Here is a 21674-nt window from a genome sequence, read left to right as displayed (position 1 = left end):
CCTGGATCCGCCCTTGGTTCCAGATTTATCGAAGATGCCAGCTACTGGAGCTAGCGAAACATCGAGAATTTGTGTTCATTAAACATGATTCTCTCAGTGATTTATCAAATACACTTCTCAATGACAATTTGCAGAAAAATTCAATACGGTCGGGAAAATATCTAACAGATGCGTTCTTGAATAATTGATAGTACAAGTGGAGTTTGATTTAGTCGACCCTCTGTTGCAAATGGACCTCCGCCGCCCTTTGCAGTAAGGGTGTTCGTGCCGTTTAGGGCCCGATGGTTTTATGTTAGTTTTATTACCGAGAAAAAAACTACAGAGTTTGCTTAATTGGCAGGCCCATTATTTTGGGAAGAATGGATTATGGTAATTTTACATCGGCGATATGTTTTGGGGGGTTATACTGGACTTTTCGTCTAAGGTTTTTCAACTAAATCACTTCATAGTTTTTTTAATGACAATAGCGAGGGCAATACAAAGACTTCGACCGAAGAAGCGTTCTATGTGCATTTACAGAGCGCTTTAGTCTGTACTAAGGAAGATTTCGATGGTTTAAAAGCGAGCAATGGCCAAAAATGAGTTTAAATGTTCGATTCGTTCGGTTATATACATATCTCGAATGTTCGAGTCGATAAGATGAAAAATATCCACGGCTGGGAAAAGGAAATTGACAACAGCGCCTCTAAGTTTTTGATATTTCTGTTTATCTGCAAGCAGAGAGTGTTTCAGTAGATAACAAAAAAGATAACGCCTGTGGCAGCTCGAAAAACCCTCCAAAAATGTTGCCAAATTTTTTACCTTACATGGATAATATACTTTGGGTTTTTGAGTCTATAATATAGAACACAAGGACTACATGCAATTGGTGCCATAAAGAAAAATAGCTAAACATGATTATAAATGTCCAAAGTGCTCTTTCGTCCGGTTTTTTTCCGGTTGCATTTTCGCTTGGGTACATGTGCAAAAGAAAACAATATCATCAGCAAAAGATGAAAATTCGACCAAAAAACGGGTTTAAATTTTCTATTATTTTGCTTATTTGCATCCATACATACAATATATATATTTAAGTCTATAATAACGAATCTATCAACTGTTGCAGATCGAAAAACCTTCAAAATATGTGGAATTTTTTTATTTTTCTGTTACATCCTTCATGGGGAGTCTCGTGGATCTTTCATGTGGTCATCCTTCAGTTCATCAGCATGTGGAGTCTATGCTGTAAAATGGGCATAAATGTTCGATTTTTTGAATTATTGTATACGTAGTATTTAGTATTATTTTTTAATTTCATTTCATTTCCTTAATATCGGTTATAAGCATATACAGAGTGTCTGTTTCTATAATCAGGAATATTTCGGCGATTGTGGAACGGAAAATAGTCAAAATTAAGTCAAAATTTTCGGTAATTACGCTGATCTGCCTGTAGAGAGCCTTCGAGTTGATAATAAGATTAGATCGACGATTATAAGTGACATTACGATTATAAGTGACGATTATAACATGACCAAAAATGTATTAAAGTGTTCGGTTTTTTCAGAGCTGAAGTGTCTAACGTGTTTTACGTGTTTTGTGCAATAATAGACTTGTTGAATTTCTGGCGTTCTCAAGTTTATGAGGTTTTTTGAAAAAACTGTTTTAGCTGCAAAGTTTGCTTAACAAGCATAGTGCCTTAATGGCAAGCTCATTATTTGGAGATTTGAATTTTTGACTGATTGAAATCATGAATGATTGGTTTCATAGTAAAAAACTCGCTGTCTTTAAATTGTTTGGTCCCATTTTGATTTACATCATTTTGCAATAGGAGTTCAAAAACAAAAGACATTGTATGGATTAGATGTTGTAATATTATAATAATAATAAGAACTTATAAAAGTAGAAAAGAAAAATAAAAACGAAGGTAAAAGTACAGTTGATGATGACTAAATTTGGAACGATTCGGTTCCTGCTCAAAAGAGAGTGAGGCACAAGAAGCTCTGACGACAGTATTGTTGAAAAAACAGAATATTTCTAAGTTGGTGTTACAAATTGAGCAACCATATTTGATATTTTCTAAATTATGGCTGGTGATCCAGAAATGTTCATCAAATCAGGAACAGAACTTCACCTGCTGCTTTCAATTGAAAGGTTGCAAAGACGCATGCAAGCTGAGTGAGTATGGGCGCAACATAACGTCAAACTTTTCCTATTAATAAATCAAAAGAAACAAAATTGGAATTATTATCCAGCCAAGTAGATAAGCGGCAGTAAATCACACAATGGGCCATGTTTGACTTGCTTCAACGCACGATTTCCTTTCGATAAACAACTATAATGACACTTGAAATTCGTAGTCAGATGGCTTTAAATTGAGCTCGCCACTGAGAACAAAAATAAAAGGGTAAACAGGACGATAAATCACCTGCAATAATGACAGTCGAAGGCAAAGTGCCAAGAATTAATTACAATGGTCGGATGAGGTGCACATATGGCCTTAGTGCGTCACGCCTGGTTGCAACGTTTGGGGTGCTTTCCAATTCTTCTCCATTGTTTCTTATTTCACTGTGCGGTTTGTTGCGGAGGGAATGTCCAGATTTATGTTCGAACTCGCTAAAGTTAGTCAATGTTTGGACCACTGCGGTTCCATGAGGTCATTTGCAGTAGTAACAGATTAGTTTGTCAACGAAAAGCAGAAGAAAGAAACCAGCAAGTCTAGAAGGATTAAAATAGTGAACTTAACTCTTGAAGAGAAGAAAATAATGTAATGAGATTTTATTTAAAGGTATTTTAAACATCAGCGGGTTGTGTTTGATGGCTGATGCTGGATCATGTGAAGAATAGTTGCTAAACACACTTGATTATGTGCAAAGGTGCAAATAAAGACTCGGAAGTAATTCGGAAGAATAAGCAGATAAAAGGTACCCCGGAAAAGAAATGTGAAGACAATAATCTGGATACTTGCATTCTAAAAGTGATGGGCAATGCAAGAATTGACACCAGATATTCCCACTTAATCCAAAGTATTTACGAAAAATGTTCACTTCAAGTTAAAATCATCCAAGATATTACATTAGAGACCGGGGGTTACAGAACGAAGTGGCGGAAGACCACTAAAGCAATGGATGGACGATATAAAAGAAAGTAGGAAGGTCTTGGTTTCAACTGGCCCTTAACAGAAATGCACAGAAATGCAAGCTGATGGAGAGGTGAGAGATCCAGCAGGGAAGTTTTCATTGAAAGTGTCGGAAAGATTGAGAATAGGAAATATATATATATAAACCCTATATATCATATATATCATAAAAGTGTAGGGTACAGATAGCACTGTTATAATTTAAGGTTTACAGATAGATTTGGAAGACGTTCAAGCGTCTTTTAAGATCAATTAATTGATCATTTAATAAAATGTGTTTCAAACTCAATTAAACTCACTGTCAAATATAGCGAGCGGAAACAATTGGATAAAAGAGCAATTGGAACTAAATAGAATGGAGGACAAAACAAAAATAGCCACATTAATTAGTTGAATAATGAAAATGAACAAACAATGTAAACAAAAACACATATAAGCTTGACAAATGAACCGTGCAAAAATAGAGGTACACAAAATGGGAAGAATGGGAATTCAGGACAGACAGAAAGAAATCGTCAAACCAAATTAACGAAACGAAAAATTCGATAAAACCAATCATACTAAAGCGTCCCATAAAACTATTTCTCTGTAAACCTAGACCACACAGCGGACAATGAAGAAAAACGTTGGGAGGAGTTAACAGCAGCAAAGGAGGAAGCAAAAATCTATATTGATAACAATGAGTTTCAATGGCACAGTACGAAAGAAAGCCAAAATTTGTAACAGATCGAATGACAGTTATGGTGAGAAAGCATGAAATAAAGTCAGTGCATCTTTATAAATAAGGTCCAATTGAAAATTATGAATGTTCCTAATGGTGGTTTAAAATGCCTTATTTATAAACGTCTGTCTTCTATCTCAACCCATTGATTTACTTGACAATTTCGCAGTCTATAAAATCTACTTTGACCTAAAAGCCTTGAAATTTTCATTAAAATCGCACGCAATCTTGCTATCTGGCAGTGTTCGAAACACAAGTCCACAAATTGATACAGTGAAAACAATTAGAGAGTAAGAAGTAGCTTAAAATTGGCCAAATTTGCAGAAGGCCTTTGAATGTATGGGTCTTGATCTTGAAAAATGAATAACAAAAGTATTTGAACAATTAAAACTCATGAAGTAATTACAGTACAGCTCACAAATCACATATAAAAGTTTAATACAGGACGCATATAAATATACTTTAAGCACAAAGCAATATTTAAACAACATGACTCAAATGGTCCAATATGAGAGAGTATAAGAAAAAAAAGCAGATTTCTATTATCAAGTGTTGTCTTATTTCTTTCATAAAAATTTAATTATTAAAAAGAAAGAGGGGAATGATAGGATCGGTTGATCCAGGCTAGTTTGCTCGTTTTTCAATACTTTTTATTTTTATTAATTCAATTGAATCGCATCTGAATACTACTCTCTTTCAATACTTGTGAACATATACAGTGTCTAAATCATCTGGCACAATTAATTGGCATCAAAAAAATACCGTTTGGATCCAGATGCAGATTTGGAACCAGTTGAAAGAAGAAAGGAAGTGAAAAACCTCAGGAGTACCTGCCAGAAACCACCCCATTCTACTCTGTGGAAAATCCATTTTACGCGATCCAGTCGAACAAATGATGCAATAGGTTACCCTATTTTATTCGGAATAATTTCCTAATTTACAAAATTCTGACCCGATCCCCCGGCCGTATTATCATTACAATTATTTCCTCCTATTTGTACAGGGTTCAGTAGGGGTGATGTCGTATGTTTTATTGCATTTGTATCGAATCCATGCATGGATACAGTAATTGAATTGTCGAATTGATACAGGGGTGCTAAACCAAATTCGATTTGTCGGGCAACGTTACAGTGGATGGTCATTTTTTGAACAGTCAACTTTATCAAAGGGATTTGCCAATGCGTTTTTTTAATCCAGAAAAATGCTTTTCAATTTTCTTCCTCTTTATATCAGACACTTATTGTTCCTGCTGAAAATTTGAATGTGGAAACATGTCCAGGTCGACATACTACATGATGCAAATAAAATACTAAATAATTTAATTCGATAAGAAGATCAATACCCTGTTAAGGCCATAAAACCCATAACACTTTTCCATAATAGATGAGGTTAAAATGAATGTCTTTTACTGTTAATCGCACTGCCCTTTTCCACTCCGCCATCCCCTGCAACCTCGTTCATCATTAAATATTTATGCGAAGAAGATAACTTTCCGAGGAGTTTCAAGCTGTGCTCAATTAAAAGATGAATTTGCAATTGTTGGAGCCGCGTAATTTTGTCGTAAAGCGGAAAATTGGACCGTAAACCATAAAGATTCCATGAGAGTGGCAAATTAATTATTTGCGATAGCATCAGTATTTAAACTATACCGGGGAGTTTTCGGCGGAGTTAACCGCACAAAAAGCAGAGAAGTTTGCATACCAAAAAAGCAAAAGACAGTGTTTTTCATAGTCAACTTGTGTTGTTTGGTGTTAGTTGGTTTTAACTGTCCTAAACTGTTTTCGACTTCTTTAAGCCGCAATAATTTTTTTTTGGTAGCAAATACGGGTATCTTTTGGTGTCAAGAGAGTGTAACTACAAGAAAATATCATTTACTGGGGCCCTTGAATTTTACAGTGAACAGATTTATCAGACCACCCTCTGACAGATCGAGTGCTTTCCTAGGGGCGAGCTTCTGTCTCCAGCTACCCCTCGAAGGCTTGTTTGCCGACTCTCTTTTTATTCGGCCATTATCATTCTAATTATTCACGCGGCCGTCGCTTCGTCTAACCGACATAACTAAGTGGCTGGTGAGAGTGGGCGAAATGCACATTTAAGGGATGAAATCGGCCAGAAAATCTAAACTGCCCTTAGACAGACGACAATTCCAAATCGTTAACTAAGAGAGAATGTTGATCTGAGAGAATAGTGAAGTAAAACTGAAATTCAATTGAATACAATAAATTAATTCAACTAAGTAATTTTGAGATTTAATTAAATAGTCAAAATTTGCCCGATTTGTTTGATTTTAATTTGCAGTTTGGCGGTTGCAGCAATTTAATCTGACTTCTATTGTTTTTGAAACCTCGTGCAAATGACAAGAAATATTAAAGTTGAAGAAAGGTATCAGGCTGTTTTTCACAAAATATCTTGAAATCGTCAGATTCAAAATGAATTAAGCACACCTGTTTAAATATGAATAAATACATCTTAAATATTTTTTTTTCGATTTCGATTTCGATTCGAATTTCCAGCACTTGATGTGAAATATGAACCAAAGTGAAAATTTCCATCTCAATAATATCTCTGAAAGACGATATCACTGAACTTTTATTACGAAAACACTTCTAAATCCTCTGCGCTTGATGGTCAAATGTATTAGAAAAAAATATATTTAACGTTACTTTAAACTTCAAAAAGTAACCGAGTTCGTCCGCTTTGAGCAACTGAGGAATTCTCGAGTGTCTTGGTAAAAAAGCCACCAGAAATTTTTAGTTGGTAGCTGCACTCAACTGATTTTCTTTGACTTCATGCGCTAATCCTTTTTAAATATTTTTAGGCTCTTAGTAAAATCTTGTGTCATTCAAGCGTTTTACGCAAGAAAAATTATTTCGGTTTCCTTGCTAATAAAAAATTTCAGGCATTAACTGCAAACTCCGCAGTAAACAAAAAGGCTCTTTTATAATAAATTAATTGTCAAGCGTTTTAAATGTTTTGACCGGCCCGACATCCACATAATTTGAATTATGTTATTGTACAAAGCTAATGATTTTTTTTGCAAAAATAGTATGAAAGGTACGAGATTTTACAAAGAGGACAAAAATGTCGGCACGAAAAATGGTGCATCAACTCAAAAAAATCCATGGATTCGAACTATTAAATTAAAAGTTCCGGTTGTTTTTACACCAAGATAATAAAATCATAACAAAATTCATAATAAAACAAGGCAATTTATTATAAAATAAATGCAATTGATGAGGTTACACATTTTTAAGAAGGTCTGGTAAGAAAATTGCAATCAGAGTAACAATTTGCGAATGAATGTGATTCATAGCAGTAGAAAAAAATAGTCATGTTTCAAATGCAGACAAATCCGCAGTATTTCATCATTAAATTCAAACATTTTAGGGTCTTCGGCTGGGCTACCAGCATAATAGGCTTGTTGTTCGATACACCAGCTACCCTAAAAAGCTGGTGGATGGGCATTGATTAGGCCCATTGTCGGGATAAATTATTGGACCATCTCTTAAAAAAACCTGTCCCAGATGTTTATAAAGGGGCTCGATTGGTAAAAATGTGGCCAGATTGTTCCTCCCATCGATATCCTTCAGCGTTCTACTGGAAAGATAGTGTTTAAATAACCTTTCAAACGTATGTTCCAAATTTTGTATAAGAGGATATAGCAAATAGTACTTTGGTTGGAAACGAGCCAGGCGAAAAAATATTGTATTTTTCGTGAATGTATTTGTTGGAAAATGTGCGTTGCGGATCTGAGTTCCAACTTTCAACGAATCCCCTCACCTGACAAGCTACAAGTTATTCCATCTAATCGGACAGGTTATTCGGCTTTTCCGTCTCTGCACATCGTTTCGGTGAATTTTCACACACCGTTAGTCGGTTCGGATATATTGAAAAATTGATTTACAACCTGTGCCTACCTAACGTTTCACTCAATTTCATCGCCATGCATATTTTACCGAATGATCTTTCGCAGAACCGCATTGAGGATTTGAGGTAATTTCTTACAGCTTGGCAGCAGGCCCTGGATTAGGAACCTGGAAAATGGAAATTATTCAGTAAGAGCGAATGAACCGACAAGAATAGTTTTGTAGAGAAGTTTGACGTTCTAAACCCACGATATTTGCCTGGAATAAGTTGAATATTTAATTTTCAGATTTCAATCTTATGGGGCCCAAAAACTGTTTTTTTTTTAAGAATGACTAATCTATTTTTGCTGCGCTTATCGCTGTCTCAGCTTCAAACAATTTTCAAAGTTTTCAGGTGGTTTTTTAATGCCAATATCCCAAGTTGCGTTTATATATTCCCAATGAGCTCGCCCAGAAAAAATGTTTTTTTTTCACATATTTAGTAATGAACAAATTTGGCTTGGAAAGGCCCACTATTTCTTTAAAACTATTTTTTGCTCCGGCATGCAGTGCATTCATTCAACTGCTAGATATTCATTCTGAAACAAAATGCTGATTTAATAAAATAAAATGTTAGAGATGAGGAAACTTTGCAGGAATGATAAGTAAGAGCAAATCGGGAAATGTGAATGGACCAGTTGACTACAACAGGAAAATATCTATTAATGCAAATGCAGCTAAAGACACCAAGCTATATCTAGCAGTTGTTCCATGATTAGCCACTGAAATCTGCCAAAATAACCGCGAAAATAAGCCAAAAATAATTGCAACAGGTGAAGCAACGTAATGAAGGAATGAGTAATGAACTCAGATTGACACACAAGGAAGTAGTAAAGAGAAAAGCGATGGAAGAGGTAGAATGAGTAGAATATGTGGGTTAAAAAACACCAGAGCAAGATTTAAGATGAATGAATAAAGGACCTAACAGAAGGAAAAATAGAAGCAACTTTGCCCTTTTCGGTTCTCCCAAAATGTGTCCATATTCAGCTTTTGCAATTTCTGCAAATTTTATTTATTTGCTCACGATTGCGCATAATTGAGTATGTAAGTTTAACAAAATGAGTCCACGATTTAAGAAGAGCAGCTGATCTAAACAGTGAACGTTTTCAAAACGGTTTGCTGGTTGACACAGTTTTTTGCTTGGAAATATCTTTCCGAGCGTCGAAGAAAATTGCTTAAAAATGCGACAGTAAATAAGAACACAATAAAATAAATGCGAATAAAAACACAGCAAAACCGACCGAAATGAGGAGAATTAGAAAGAAGCAAAGCGGGTTAGCTGACGACAAAATTAAATCTAGAAAGGTGAGTACCAAAAACAAAAAAATTGAAATTTGTAGAATTATATTTTACTCGCTGTTACAAAATCAAGCTAGAAAAGTTGAAGGAATAAACATTCCACGGAATAGTTTTAGTGTAATTTGCTCTAAATAGGTAATGAAATTTTTCGAAAACAAGTAAAAACTAAACTTTTCAGGTGAAGTTGTACATGGAAAAATCAAACAGTTCATGACTGGCACATTTTAAAATCTTTTGAGAGAATCCTTTCCTTTCCTGGAACTCATCTCTATCCTATCTCTAAGCACAAAGCCTCAGTTGGAGACGGAATATTAAATGCACTTAAGAAAGAACTTCAACAGAGTGTCTCAAACTCATTATACATACTAAAATAATGAAAAAGTCGGTACCTTGTTTCACGTATTTTGTTCGTTGTTGTCGGCTAAACCACCCCTGTCATCCCTACATTACCCCCCCAAAAAAATCTGCTGTAAAAACGATAACTCGCGATGTGTTTACAAAAGTTATAAATTCTGCAAATTCCGTGCCGATCGTTTTAGGAAATCAATCCCCCGAGAGTTGAGTTTTAAATGTTTTCCAACCGCCGATGCTTATTACTAATAAATGCCCCCCCGTGGACTGGACAAAATGTGGTGTCATTCATTTTTCCAAAAACTTTTAAAACGGCCGACTAGCTACTGGGGTTTAGTCATGGACTTGAAACCCGGCTACTGAAAGTTATTAATGATCTTTTGCGGTTTCGTTGAATGGCTATTCACGCGACAGGCATTTTGGTCTTGGCGGTTGAAGAATTTTAAATAGAATGCATGTTAGAACTGTCCTGGTCCCAGATTTTACGGTGCCCGAATCGCAAATATTGCATGTAAAGGGTCGGTCAAGAGTGGGCTTCAGCACTGCAAACGGTCAGCGATTTTTGTTGCAGTTGATTAAATTATGGCTTCAAACTCAGAAAATTTACTGGCATGTTTTCATCATGCATCCGTTTTGAAAATCCCACTTGATTTCAATTTCCGATAGAATTCTGTATCAAATAACCGATTCTCTAACGTTTTCTGTAAGTATTAGAAACTTCTGTTAAGAAAGCTGTGAGGTCTCCAGGATATTTTGTTATATAAGAATGCAAGGAAAACTTGCTTTATTTTTAGCTGCTAATCTTTTCAAAATATTACATAATCTCGGATGATCTTCCTCAGTTTTCCCATTGTGATATGGGCTTGATGGCAACGGAGTAAATGGGCATCAATAGTTGTAGCAGAATAATTCTCCTTTGGTGGGAACAAATAATAATTCGCACATTATTTCAAATGTATCTTTATCGAACAACTGTGCCAAATTTCAAGTGTGGATCCTTTTCGCGTTCACTGTAAAAAACAAATTTTTATTTTTTTTAGTTCTGTGCAGAAGAACACACGAATGCCAAAGTTTTGAATTTAGTAGCAGAAAAAGCTAATCCGCAAGTTGCACTCAAGATCTATTTTAGATTATTTCCCCAACATTTTTTGACCTTTATGAAGAAAACCCTATGTTGAAAAATCTACACCTTCAGTCACTATCTTCGAGGCTCAATGATTAATTAAAGCTTAAACAGAACTAACTTTCTTTCAAAGTTTTAGATTTGCGAGAAGACTTTTGAAAATATTTAAGTGGTAACCAGGTTTTCTGCAACCGTATGGTGTATGGTGGTGCTTCTCCTCCTGATTATTTCCCATTTTTTTCGTTTTCCCAATGAAGTCTTCTAAACAGTAAAAACACTGATGCATTAGTGAATTTTCCAGATAACAGTCAAATTATTTCGCCCGCTGTGTACCATCCCCAACACAAGTTCCTAAACTTGGCACTGTTGCACCTACGCGCCGCCACTTCCACCCCAAACTTCCGGTCTTTTTCCGCTTCCCCAAATAACGAACTCTACTCTCCAACTGCATCCCCCCAAACTTCCATGCATTTTCCCCAGTTAGCGCCACCAACTTCATACGCCCCCCTTGACATTTCACCCCCGGGGAGCACGTCTATCCCCGCCACATCAGTGAAAGCCCACCTTCCCACGAGCTTGAGTGCTGCAATTGGCGAGCGCAAATTGGCGGGCGCCATTCTCATTGGTCGCTGGCAGTGTGACGAAGCAAAGGGGATCCTGAAGGTGGAGTGAAGCAGGATAGAGCTGGGCAAGTCGCTCCTCCCTAGGGATAACGGTAGTAGCAGGCGAAACTTGAGGTTAGCAGTAGCGATTTGGATGTCTCTCGCGAGGGAGCAAATCGGGAGTCTTTCGGGACATTTGACATCATCAGTGTTGTCGCTCTGGAGACCGTTTTGTATCGCGACACGTTTACCGGGTTCTCAGGAAAAAATTGGTTTTTGTGCCAAAGCGTGGGTGATCCGACACTCGAAAATAGCGAGGAACAGTTCCTTAGTGGATTGAACCCTGGTGGATTTTTGTGCCACTTTTCCACTTTTTGTTGAGCTAGGTAAGTGTCGCCAACTCTCCATAACCTCAGCTGAAAATCCGCACTTTTGCATTTCAATTGGAAAAAACTGTCTCATTTTATTTAAAAATTCAACCATGTCAAAAAATGAGAAAAAAATTTGAATAAACTGAAGCATAATAAAAAGTAGAATAGAAATAACGCGCTAAGACTTCAAACGAGAAACATGTAGGTATTGGAAAAAGAAGGTTGAAACACAACAGAATTTTGCATCTTTCCTCGTTCTCATCAATTTTATATTGTAGTTTAAATTAAATTTTGTTTCTAAGAAACTACCTACTGAAATTGCTGTTAAAGTGAACAAATCTGAAACACTGAGGCTAAACTCACTTAATCATTCTGCGAAGTCAGCAGAATGAAACGTACAAGAATAATGACGTAGAAGAAGAATGTAGCAGGTAGAACTAAGGTTATCTAAGTCACAATTTTGGCAAATTTCTCTTCAATTTTTGCTTAGGTTTGCATTTGTTTCTTTGGACTTTTTTCACTTTTGCACCTTACATTTGTTTCAAATTGGTTTTCAATTAAGTATACATGCAATCAGGTGGACAACAGAGTCTCAATTTGTTTTACAGTTTCAAATTTTCATTTCGATTCAAAATTGAAATTTAAAACACTATTTTTTTAAATTTTTTGTATTTTTTTCACGTTTTAATTAGATGAAAATTCAGATTTTCTTGGCAATGTGCATAATTTGATACCAACCAAGAATAGTGTGAATAGAAAAAATAAAAACAGAAATATTTTTAACACATTTAAGTACAATTTAATGAGGCATTCAATTTCCTGTCTTTGTGGTTTAGTGTTTTTTTCTTTTTAGAGGAAAAAGGTTCATAGAGCCGAAAATTTTGATTAGAAATAGATTCAGTCAGTTTAAACTAAAATAAATCTTCAATGCAGATTTGTAGCCGGAATACTACATTTTCATGTCGTTTCTTGCGTACTAATTTTTTTTAAATTTATGCAAAGAACATTTAATATTTCAACTCTCATTTTTAATTCGGTTCGAAAGCATCCATTATTTATTTATAATGATTTTCATTTCAATTAGTTAATTAATGACAATAATTGAGTAACATTTTCACTCTAGGAACCATCCACTAATTAAATGGTCATATTGTAAAATCGTTTTTTCTTTGTTACCTGCTGAAAAAATATTTATTAAGTGTAACGTAACATGAGAGCACAAAAAAAGATTCTTTACATTTCACTTCACTTTTTTACATTGTTTTTCTTGAACAGATTCCTATTATTATAAATTATTTTGATTTTCGAAACTTGTACAGTTCACTTATTTTAATTTAATAATCAATATCCTGATCGATTTATTTTTAAAAAATAAATAATAAAAATTGATGTATTGAAACGAATATTATTTGCTCTCTTCTGCATAACTTACCAAGCTTTCTTTGACCTTTAACGATAAAAGACACTTTTTCACAAATGCCAAAATCGTCAAGTTATTCTTCATATCTTGAGAGGACACTAATATACAGGGTGGTCCTCAATTAATGTGACAAATTTAGCCGCGTGCAAAAAAATATTGCGTATCAGACAAATTTGTCTTATCCGAAAGTTAATAGATTCTCAGGGTGTCAAAGCGTAAATAAAATCTTCAATTATTTCTAATGGATTTCACAATTATTATTACCAAAGAAAATGTGTTTGGCGGATTTTTACTTTGATATATCGATATAATAGCTTGGAGCCATTTAAAGCATCAGAATTTTTTTGAGTTTCCAAATATAGGTAGCTTTTTTTGGATACCAACAATTTTTTGTTCATCGACATTTCCTAAACAGAAAATGTGTACCTACTTGTTCCCAGTCGAAATCTCAAATATTTCATATTGAAACCTCTAGTGATTTTTTGAACTTAGTAACTCCTGTTGTTTCATCCTGTAATAAGGCTGGTTAAGAATACATTTTTTAAAAATCAAAAGTTTATTTAGATGGGTGAGAACCAGGGTGTCAAGTTCCTAGTAAACTATTAACTTTCAGATAAGATAAATTTGCCTGAAAAATACACATGAAAATAACTAAATATTAATTGTTTCGAGGAGTTTAGAGAAAAATCAGTTATTGAAATGACTAAATGGAAAGGTCCAAACTACTTAACTCAAATTAATTCTGGTGTACTTGCGTAAAATAATAGTGAAATGCATTACACAAAACTCTCTATTTTACTCTCTATTTTACTCTATAAACACAAAAGCTGCAAGTAGCTCTAAAGTTGCTCGTGACTTAAAGGTCTATTTCAATTTCAGTTCGAGTTATTTAGACATTTCGTCCAATTTGACTATTTTTAAATAAATCGATCTTCAAAAGGTTTTAGCATCTCAAATTGAAAAGTTTCAAGTCCTAAACTTAACTTAATTAATATATTGATGCCTAAATGTTCCAGACATTTGTATGCATCATCCAAATGAAAACGATTTCCAAGAATTATGACATACGCCCTAAGTTTTAATTTAATTGAAATATACCTAAAACTAATTTAATTTATTTAATTTAAACGAAAAGAAAGATACATGAAATAACCAAAACAAAACTTTACACATAGTTTACTTAAATTAATTTTACCATCACCAAGAAGCAACATCCCCAAAAACCACTAAAAAAAATCAAATTTGTCTATATTTTGAAAAATAAATTTTCTGCAGCTCTTACTAAAATTTCTAATATCCTTTTCAAGTTATGCGGTAGGACATTATAGAATTTAGGAGCCAAATAATCCAAAAATCGGTGTCCGATATTTTTTTTAATGCTTGGCACTTTCAGGCGTTTGTTCTCTCTATTCCTGGTCCCATGAGTGTGGCTAACATAAGTTTTGAAGTTATTTGATTTATGGATATAAATAAATGTAGACAAAACGTATATCGAGCGCAGATTGAACACAAAACAAAACCTTATTTCTTGTTAAGTAGTAATCTTCGAATTTTGAAAAAGTTTGAAAGTAATAAGAAGGACAAAATGCTACTTGAGCGTGGAACAATGCAGGCAAACAAGGGAATATGGCCTAAACAAAAACAGATCAAACTTGTGAATGAACAGCGGGGAATCAAGCTAAATGTGGGTAATTCTTGTAGGGTACCCCAAACGGCTCCACCACGCGTTCGGACGAAGCCACCCCAGGCGTGCCGACGCCTTCCCCCTGGCCTACTCTGAGTCTGGACCTGGACGCGGCCTGGGGTCGAAAACTTTACCCCCCAGGGGCGACCCCCACCCGAACTGGGGCTGGACTCATGTTCGGGTTGCACCATCATCAGGACCCCGCCGCTGGTCTCCACCATCATCAACCCAGGGGCCCCAGCCTCAAAGAAGAACCCCTAACTAGGGGATGGATGCAGGGCGGCGCTGCTGATCAAAATGGGTAGGAATGATTTTATGTCGTTTTTACTCGAAGATGATCAGGAAAAAATATATTTTATAATAGTGGAAAAAGCGCGGATTAACTTTGAACCGGGATTTTGTGTTAGTCGGTTTCTCTTCCGCAGCATCCCGTCCTGTTCCTGGCAGGACTGAAATATGCCCGTGAGCCGAGTGAATTATGCCCTCGCGATAATTTATACCGGCTCGTTAATGAAGGTGGTAAATGTTCGAGTTCGTTTGTTCCTATTAATTTTGTACACGCCGAAAAGGAAAAAAGAGGCACAAAAAGGGCCCCCTTTAATGTCGTTTTCTGAAATTATGGTCAGGCTTTTAGCTCTGAGATGCCCCGTTTATGTAATTCAGCACTTTAACTACTGACTGAAACATTGTAAGCATTTATCTGCAGTTTCATTGTTTTTCGTTACATTCAACCAATTATTTTTTTGTCCTCTTCCTTTTGCTATATTCATTGCCAATAATCTGTGCTAATGGACGCAAAAAATCGCTTTTCTATAGCATTTGAGGGACAGTCAATAACGTGGCTTAGAACTGAGTACATCAATGCGCGATTTGCCCCCTTCCAAACGACTACACACATACACATATGGGCATCAAAAGAGCAGTCGACAATGCTGTTATAGAATTTCTGGATTCGAGATAAAATCACCGGCTACAATTAAATGTTATCGTTTAGCCATATGGACGCTGCTGGTTACTAAAGGGTTGGCAAGGGACGACTATTGTTCCCGCTATTGTCCTTTTCACTGACCCGTAATGCTCTAGGTGACATTTAAAGCTCTATTAAGGGTCAGCTTGTATGGGACAACTTCAGATTATGTCCCAAAAAGTCACCATCAGAGGATTTTTCTCAGAACTGTTCAAACTAATTTTAAAAAATAATTAATACATACCTATAAAAAGTTTCTGGCAACATTTTCCTTGAAATTATTGTGTAGGCTCGAATTAGTTTTTGGCAATTTTGCCGTTCTAAAAAAATTCGAGCCATAAGCGTCAATTGGGCCTGATACCGCCAAAATTAACAAACGAAAAACGACAAAAAATCGCCGACAATAAATCTCTCTTTTTCCACCACCGGGCATTATCGACTTTCTCGCCGATAACAAAGCTATTGTCGATAGCGTTTATGTCAGGCAGTTTTTTTGCCAATCGTTTTAGCTTGATTAGGGCCATATCGCCTCAATCTATAACGAAACGTCTACGTATGATTGATTTATTTTAAACTTATCTATCGAGGAAAAAATACAATTAACTCGTTATAGACCACCTACGTAAACAAACTTTCTTAGGATGGATTATACTTTAGATCATTTCCTATAAGGTTGCTTGAAATTAGCCGATCAATTGCAGGGTAAAACTGGTGGAAGCAAAAATGATTGGGGCGTTTTTGGAAAATTAGGAATAATGGGGTTTAATTAGACAGCAAATGCTCGGACTGTATTTGCACAAAATCATTTCATTCTTCCTTTTAAAGGCGTGTTAGTTGCTGTTCACTTTTAAATGTATTTTATATTGTCTTCTTTCGAACATTTTTTTTTATTGGTTCTCTATGGTCTGTCATATAACTTTCACTGTTTGATGACAAATAATTAGATTGGAATTACATGGATTCGTTAGATACTTAAAATAGGCAATTGTTGTAAAACTTTAAGAAAAAGTAAAACAAAAGAAGATTTTTATACCTATTGAATTTCAACAAACAATGCTTTCATTTAACAACTCAATGTAGAATAAAACAAAATCAAAAAAATATGTGGTCTCAGCACTCCGGTGTTTGCAGAATTTAAAGTTGAAGTGTCTCATGCCTTGTACGCCTCGAACTATTGTTTAAATCAACCAGAATATCTTCTTCACCTTCCGAACCACGCCCGTCCTTTCTGCGAGAAACATCCGAGTTTTTCCCGTCTTTATTTGATTTGTGGGTTTTGTAATAATTTGATCTCTTTTGGTTTTTAATTTCAATTGAATTCTATTTTAGTCATACTGTACCTTTCAGATTGGAGACATTGTATATATTTAAAATACCGTGTCAAAGCCGTTTCATGCTGATGTAAAAAATTGTAAATGTTTTAATTATCCATCATCATTCCTGAAAGCTTTAATCCGGCAGTCCGATCCATAATCTTTTAATATGGCTGATTCATTAGGAGGAATATATTTGTTGATTGCTTGATTTCATGAGATAAGTCGGCAATTACGGATAAAACGTCAAGTGGCGTTCCACGACGGAATTAACAATTAATATTATTTCCAAGGAGTGTCTTCCAGCTAATTTAGTAATGGTCTTTTTATGCTTATTTATGCATATCGCGCGTGGAGGCGCTCCGTAAACGATGCGGTATATTAAAAACCCATTAACGCCTCACCGCTATCTGTCATGCCAGTATTAACCAACGAAAAATCAACTGAAAGCGCGAGCAAAAAGAATAACAAAAGACATAAGTGTTGCTCTGTTTCAGGTCGACTGTTGGAAGGGCCCATTTCGAAAAACAGCCGCCGTCCAATTTAAGAAAATCCAACTTCTTCCATTTTGTGATAGCGCTCTACGATAGGGCGGGGCAACCCATCGAAATTGAACGGACCGCATTCATCGGATTCATCGAAAAAGACCAGGTAAAAAGTTCGACCGTTACTCACCTTTGAAAGATGATTCAGCGAATTCAAGCCACCAGCTTTTACAGGGCGATTCAACATTAATTTTGTCGCTCTGTTGAGGTCTCAGACCAAGCAGTTTTTCATCATTAGTCTGGTTTTTAACTGGAATTTTTGTTTAAAATAAGATTTTTAAATCAAGGAAGCAAGGAACAGTTGTTTGGCTCCAGACCTGCCGGACAATGAACAGCGCACTGTTGATCAGTTTCTTCTAAATTCATATTGTTCTTTAGTGGCTTCAACAAAATGTTCTCACTTATTCAGTAAGATCTTTGTTACTAGCTTTAGACCTGTACGAAGTCAGGTTATTCCTCTATAATTAGAGGGGACAGTTTTCATGCCTCTCTTATTAACTGGGATTGTGGCAATGGTGCTTCACTCCTGGGGGATTCAACTTTGACGGAATATTATTTTTATCACTTTGGTGAGTTCACTGGTTGACTTGGTACCTCCTTTTGAAGGGATTTTCACTTCAGAGATTAAGTCTTCGAAGTCTTGGGTCCATCGCAATCAGAGGTTATTTGAACAGAATCGCCAGCATCGTATAATGTGGCAATATTCCATCCATTGGTTCTTATTGATGTTATACATTTTAAAAGATTCGCTGACACCTGCTTTCCTGCTTCGTAACAGTTTTCCTGTTTTTATTTCTCTTATTTGTCTTGTGTGCTTTAGCAACTGCTCCAGAATTTTTACTTTCTCCAGTCCCTTTTCCGCTGATCATCCAGGTATATTTTGGAACCCAAATGAAAGTTAATTATTTACTCTGATAATCCAGTAACAGTGCGAGAAAATGTAACAAACGGCTCATTGTCCAATTATTGTTAAGTTTCACGGAGCCTATCAAAACGCCTGCCAATAAAACTTAATTTCCGGTTTACTTTCCCTGCAGTGAATATTCAAAATAGCCCTTTTATGATAAATGCCCAGCGTGAAACGCAATTACTTTCCTGTACCGTATCTCGCTCATTCCTGCGAATTCCTGCGTTGTACATTCAGCGGCGGAGCTAAATGCTTGAGTGAATCAGAGCATTTAACTGATCATTTTTATAGCTGTTTCTCTATTCTCTAATGCAATTCTGAAAATTTTGAATGTTACCGCAGTGACAGCAGATAAGTATTTTTAACTTCCGCTTGCAAACAAACTGCTACTTTTTATTCAACCTCTTCAGTTGCATCCTTGCCAAATTTGTATTGTCTGTATCCGGTATTGTCTGGTCTTTTGCTGAGACATTTCTGAAGCAACAGAAGAACTTGAAGACTTCAAGCCATGTACGTTTTCGGAGCTTTAGATGCAAAAACAATGCAAATTTGTGATTATTTCTGTGGCCAAATCTGAACTAACTATTGGGCAAATTGTTACGTCCCTGCATCTGGTATTTATTCCTCTCACTTTCGCTATTGTACACTTTGAAGCGTGGCGGCGCTGCCATGGAAACGACGCCACAGACGCTAAAATTCTACATTACCGCCGTTTCGGTTTCGTCTCGTAACTTGTGCCTTTCATGAAAATGGTTAAACGGAAATTGTTACTTTGATATGATATTTCCCGCTGTAAACGTTGCATTGATTTTCCAAAATTGTATAAATATACGTTGCAAATAAAAAATCTCTCTTCTTAGAGCATATTTGATGCTAAATAACACGCCTTCTGAGGTGCTACAGCTTTAAGCTCCAAACCCAGTAGAAATTCCCTTTATGACTTTAACTGGATAGTGACCACTATCCACTCATTCCAGACTATTATCGCTATTTCCTCTACCAAACCATGAAAAAAGCGTAAAACCACCCCATGTAATGGACATTAAAAACCGCAAGGCCGATTGAAATATTGCCCCCGGAAGCGGCTTATCGTTATCCATCATCAGCTCTCCATGTTCTCCATTATCTAAACATGGTAGAGGACTTGAAAATTAATCGAAAAAAACTGTTTACATAAACACGTTACTTTGTGGGAACACGTTAAATGAACGTGAGCGACTCTCTTTTTTAATAAATAACCTTTTTGATGGATCGTTCCGAGGTGTGTCTGGATAGGTAAGGTTGGGTCTGGAGCCATATGAAGTCGGCTTAACTTATTACAGCCTTAATGAGGAAATACTCTATGGAAAATGAATTATTCGCAAAATGAATAAACTGTCTAATACTTTTTCTACAGTTTTTTGAATCGAGTAGTTCTAATGGCAAAAGTCAGGCTGTTCTAGCTTAGATCCTTTAGATAGTCTTGGTAGAAACCTCCTCTACATTATCTACGCTAAAGGCAGTTGCGCCATCTATACGGTCAATGTATCTTAATAAATCTTACAATAAAGCCCGTTATACGGTGTTATCGATACCGGTATTTAGCCCGGGGGTGATAAACGGCTACAGAAATTTATTCACTCTTTGTTGTTAATTCCTGTTTGTTCCCGAATGCGTTTTCGGGCTTGCCGATAACTTACTAGCGGCAACCGATCTCATCGATTTATACGAAATCAGATCCAGGGAACTGGTGAAGATTTGCCGATAGGATGAAATATTCGAGTGGAGTTAAGATAACAATTTGAGGAAAAAGTTTAAAGATTTTTGCATCAAAGTCAACATGAAAATACGTACGAATCTTCAGATTTTTATTATATGAAGTGGGCAGTTTTAAATTTGATTAAGTCTATTAAATTGTGGAAAAGGAAAAAATTGGTGGAGGTTTAGTATAAAACGCGACACAACCAGAAATTGTATAAATTTTATTTTGACAGAAAATCTTTTGCTTTGTTATCTAGTCTTATGGGGCGAACAAACAATGGGTGGATTGCATTTCCCGGATGATAACTTTAACGTAAACTCACCCAAATAGATTTTTGGCCCTTAAGAGCTTGTTTTGGTGATAAGTTTAAGTAGGTAAGATAAGTGAGGTAACTAAAGACTTTTAGTCTAAATTCAATCAAAAGTACCCACAAATAGTCAATAATTATTTAAAAACTAGAGGCCTTTAGGGCCACATCTTAAATCCGATGTGTTACCTTTCCTAAAGAGAGCAACTAATAGTGGGTTTATACACGAGAATAAGGATAAGGCTTAAGGCATAAGAATAACGCTTAAGAAATAACGCCTAATGGAGTGTTTATAAAGCAGAATAAGGAACAATATTATTTTATGTACAGCCAATCAAATGGAAGCATAGGCTTAAGGAACAATAGGGTTGTGTCTGTTGATGTCAACATTATGGCGGTAACATACCAATAAAAGCTTAATTTCACATAAATATTGGACATTAAAGTGGATTTGTCCACTGAAGAAGTGGTAGTTCTTTTTGGATTAATAGTTTCGTTTTCTAACCTCACAGCAAAATGTAAATACGATGTTTGGCGGTCACGTGTGATTTTGAAATATCATCTATCTTACAAACTGCACATGCCTCATTAGAATAACGCCTAACGCATAAGATAAAACTTAAAAGTTGGCAACTTTATTAAGCCTTATTCCTTAAGCGTTAGGTTTCGGTTTATAAACACCTCTATGGACTGATGCGTAACGAACTTTTAAGATACGCCTTAATCGTTAAACGTTATTCCTTATTCTCTCTCCACCATAAGACTCAGTAACATTTTGAAGACTGACATGATTTTTTCAGCTGATCCTAGATATGTGAAACTTTAGCAATTTTCAGAAAAATGTTATTGTTTCAGGAAGCAGATGGTCAGAAAACGAACAACGGCATCCAGTACAGACTCCAATTACTCTTCGCCAACGGTAAGTGCGTCGAACGCCTAGCTGAAGGCATGAAAAGCATAAATTCGATTGGGGATCGCCGAATCCGCGACTCTCTAACTAAATACAATTAAAGAACGAAAAAATCACTTACTTGGAATTCCGCTTACGTCGGTGACTGTCTCGGACTTCCTTATAAGTCCGACTACAAATAGCCGCACCAAAGTGTAAATGGTGTTTTTCTGGCTCGGCCGAAAAGGCATACGAACGCGCCGTCAATAGAAATAATTGACAATTGATAAGCCATTCAGTAAAACTAATTAATTAATTGCCTTTGCGAGTTGGTCGACTATATGTGAGCTGGATTTCATTATTGCGTAAACGGTAAGAGCGAGACTGTCTAAATGGTCGTGGACAACTAGTTGC

At 36.0% G+C, this 21674-nt stretch overlaps 1 protein-coding gene across 5 annotated transcripts in view; it reads left to right on the top strand.

Moving 5' to 3' along the window:
* The first annotated feature begins 11196 nt into the window (after positions 1 to 11196).
* The window catches only part of LOC109539775 (transcription factor collier), a 52377-nt gene continuing 41899 nt past the window's right edge, over positions 11197 to 21674 (top strand). For 3 of the 5 annotated variants that reach the window (XM_048668454.1, XM_048668453.1, XM_048668452.1), the window contains exons 1-4: positions 11197 to 11502; positions 14609 to 14892; positions 17369 to 17522; positions 21227 to 21290. In XM_048668454.1, the coding sequence (XP_048524411.1) occupies positions 14765 to 14892; positions 17369 to 17522; positions 21227 to 21290 (346 nt within the window). In that variant the 5' untranslated portion in view covers positions 11197 to 11502; positions 14609 to 14764. The remainder of the gene's footprint in view (positions 11503 to 14608; positions 14893 to 17368; positions 17523 to 21226; positions 21291 to 21674) is intronic. The other 2 variants (XM_048668455.1, XM_048668456.1) reach the window with 1 other exon arrangement.

Source organism: Dendroctonus ponderosae, unplaced genomic scaffold, assembly GCF_020466585.1.
Source record: "Dendroctonus ponderosae isolate FM_Combo_2020 unplaced genomic scaffold, Dpon_F_20191213v2 Dpon_F_20191213_7, whole genome shotgun sequence".
Lineage (NCBI taxonomy): Eukaryota > Metazoa > Arthropoda > Insecta > Coleoptera > Curculionidae > Dendroctonus > Dendroctonus ponderosae.
The sequence above is the reverse complement of the archived record's forward strand: the minus strand, read 5'-3'. Positions and strand labels throughout refer to the sequence as shown.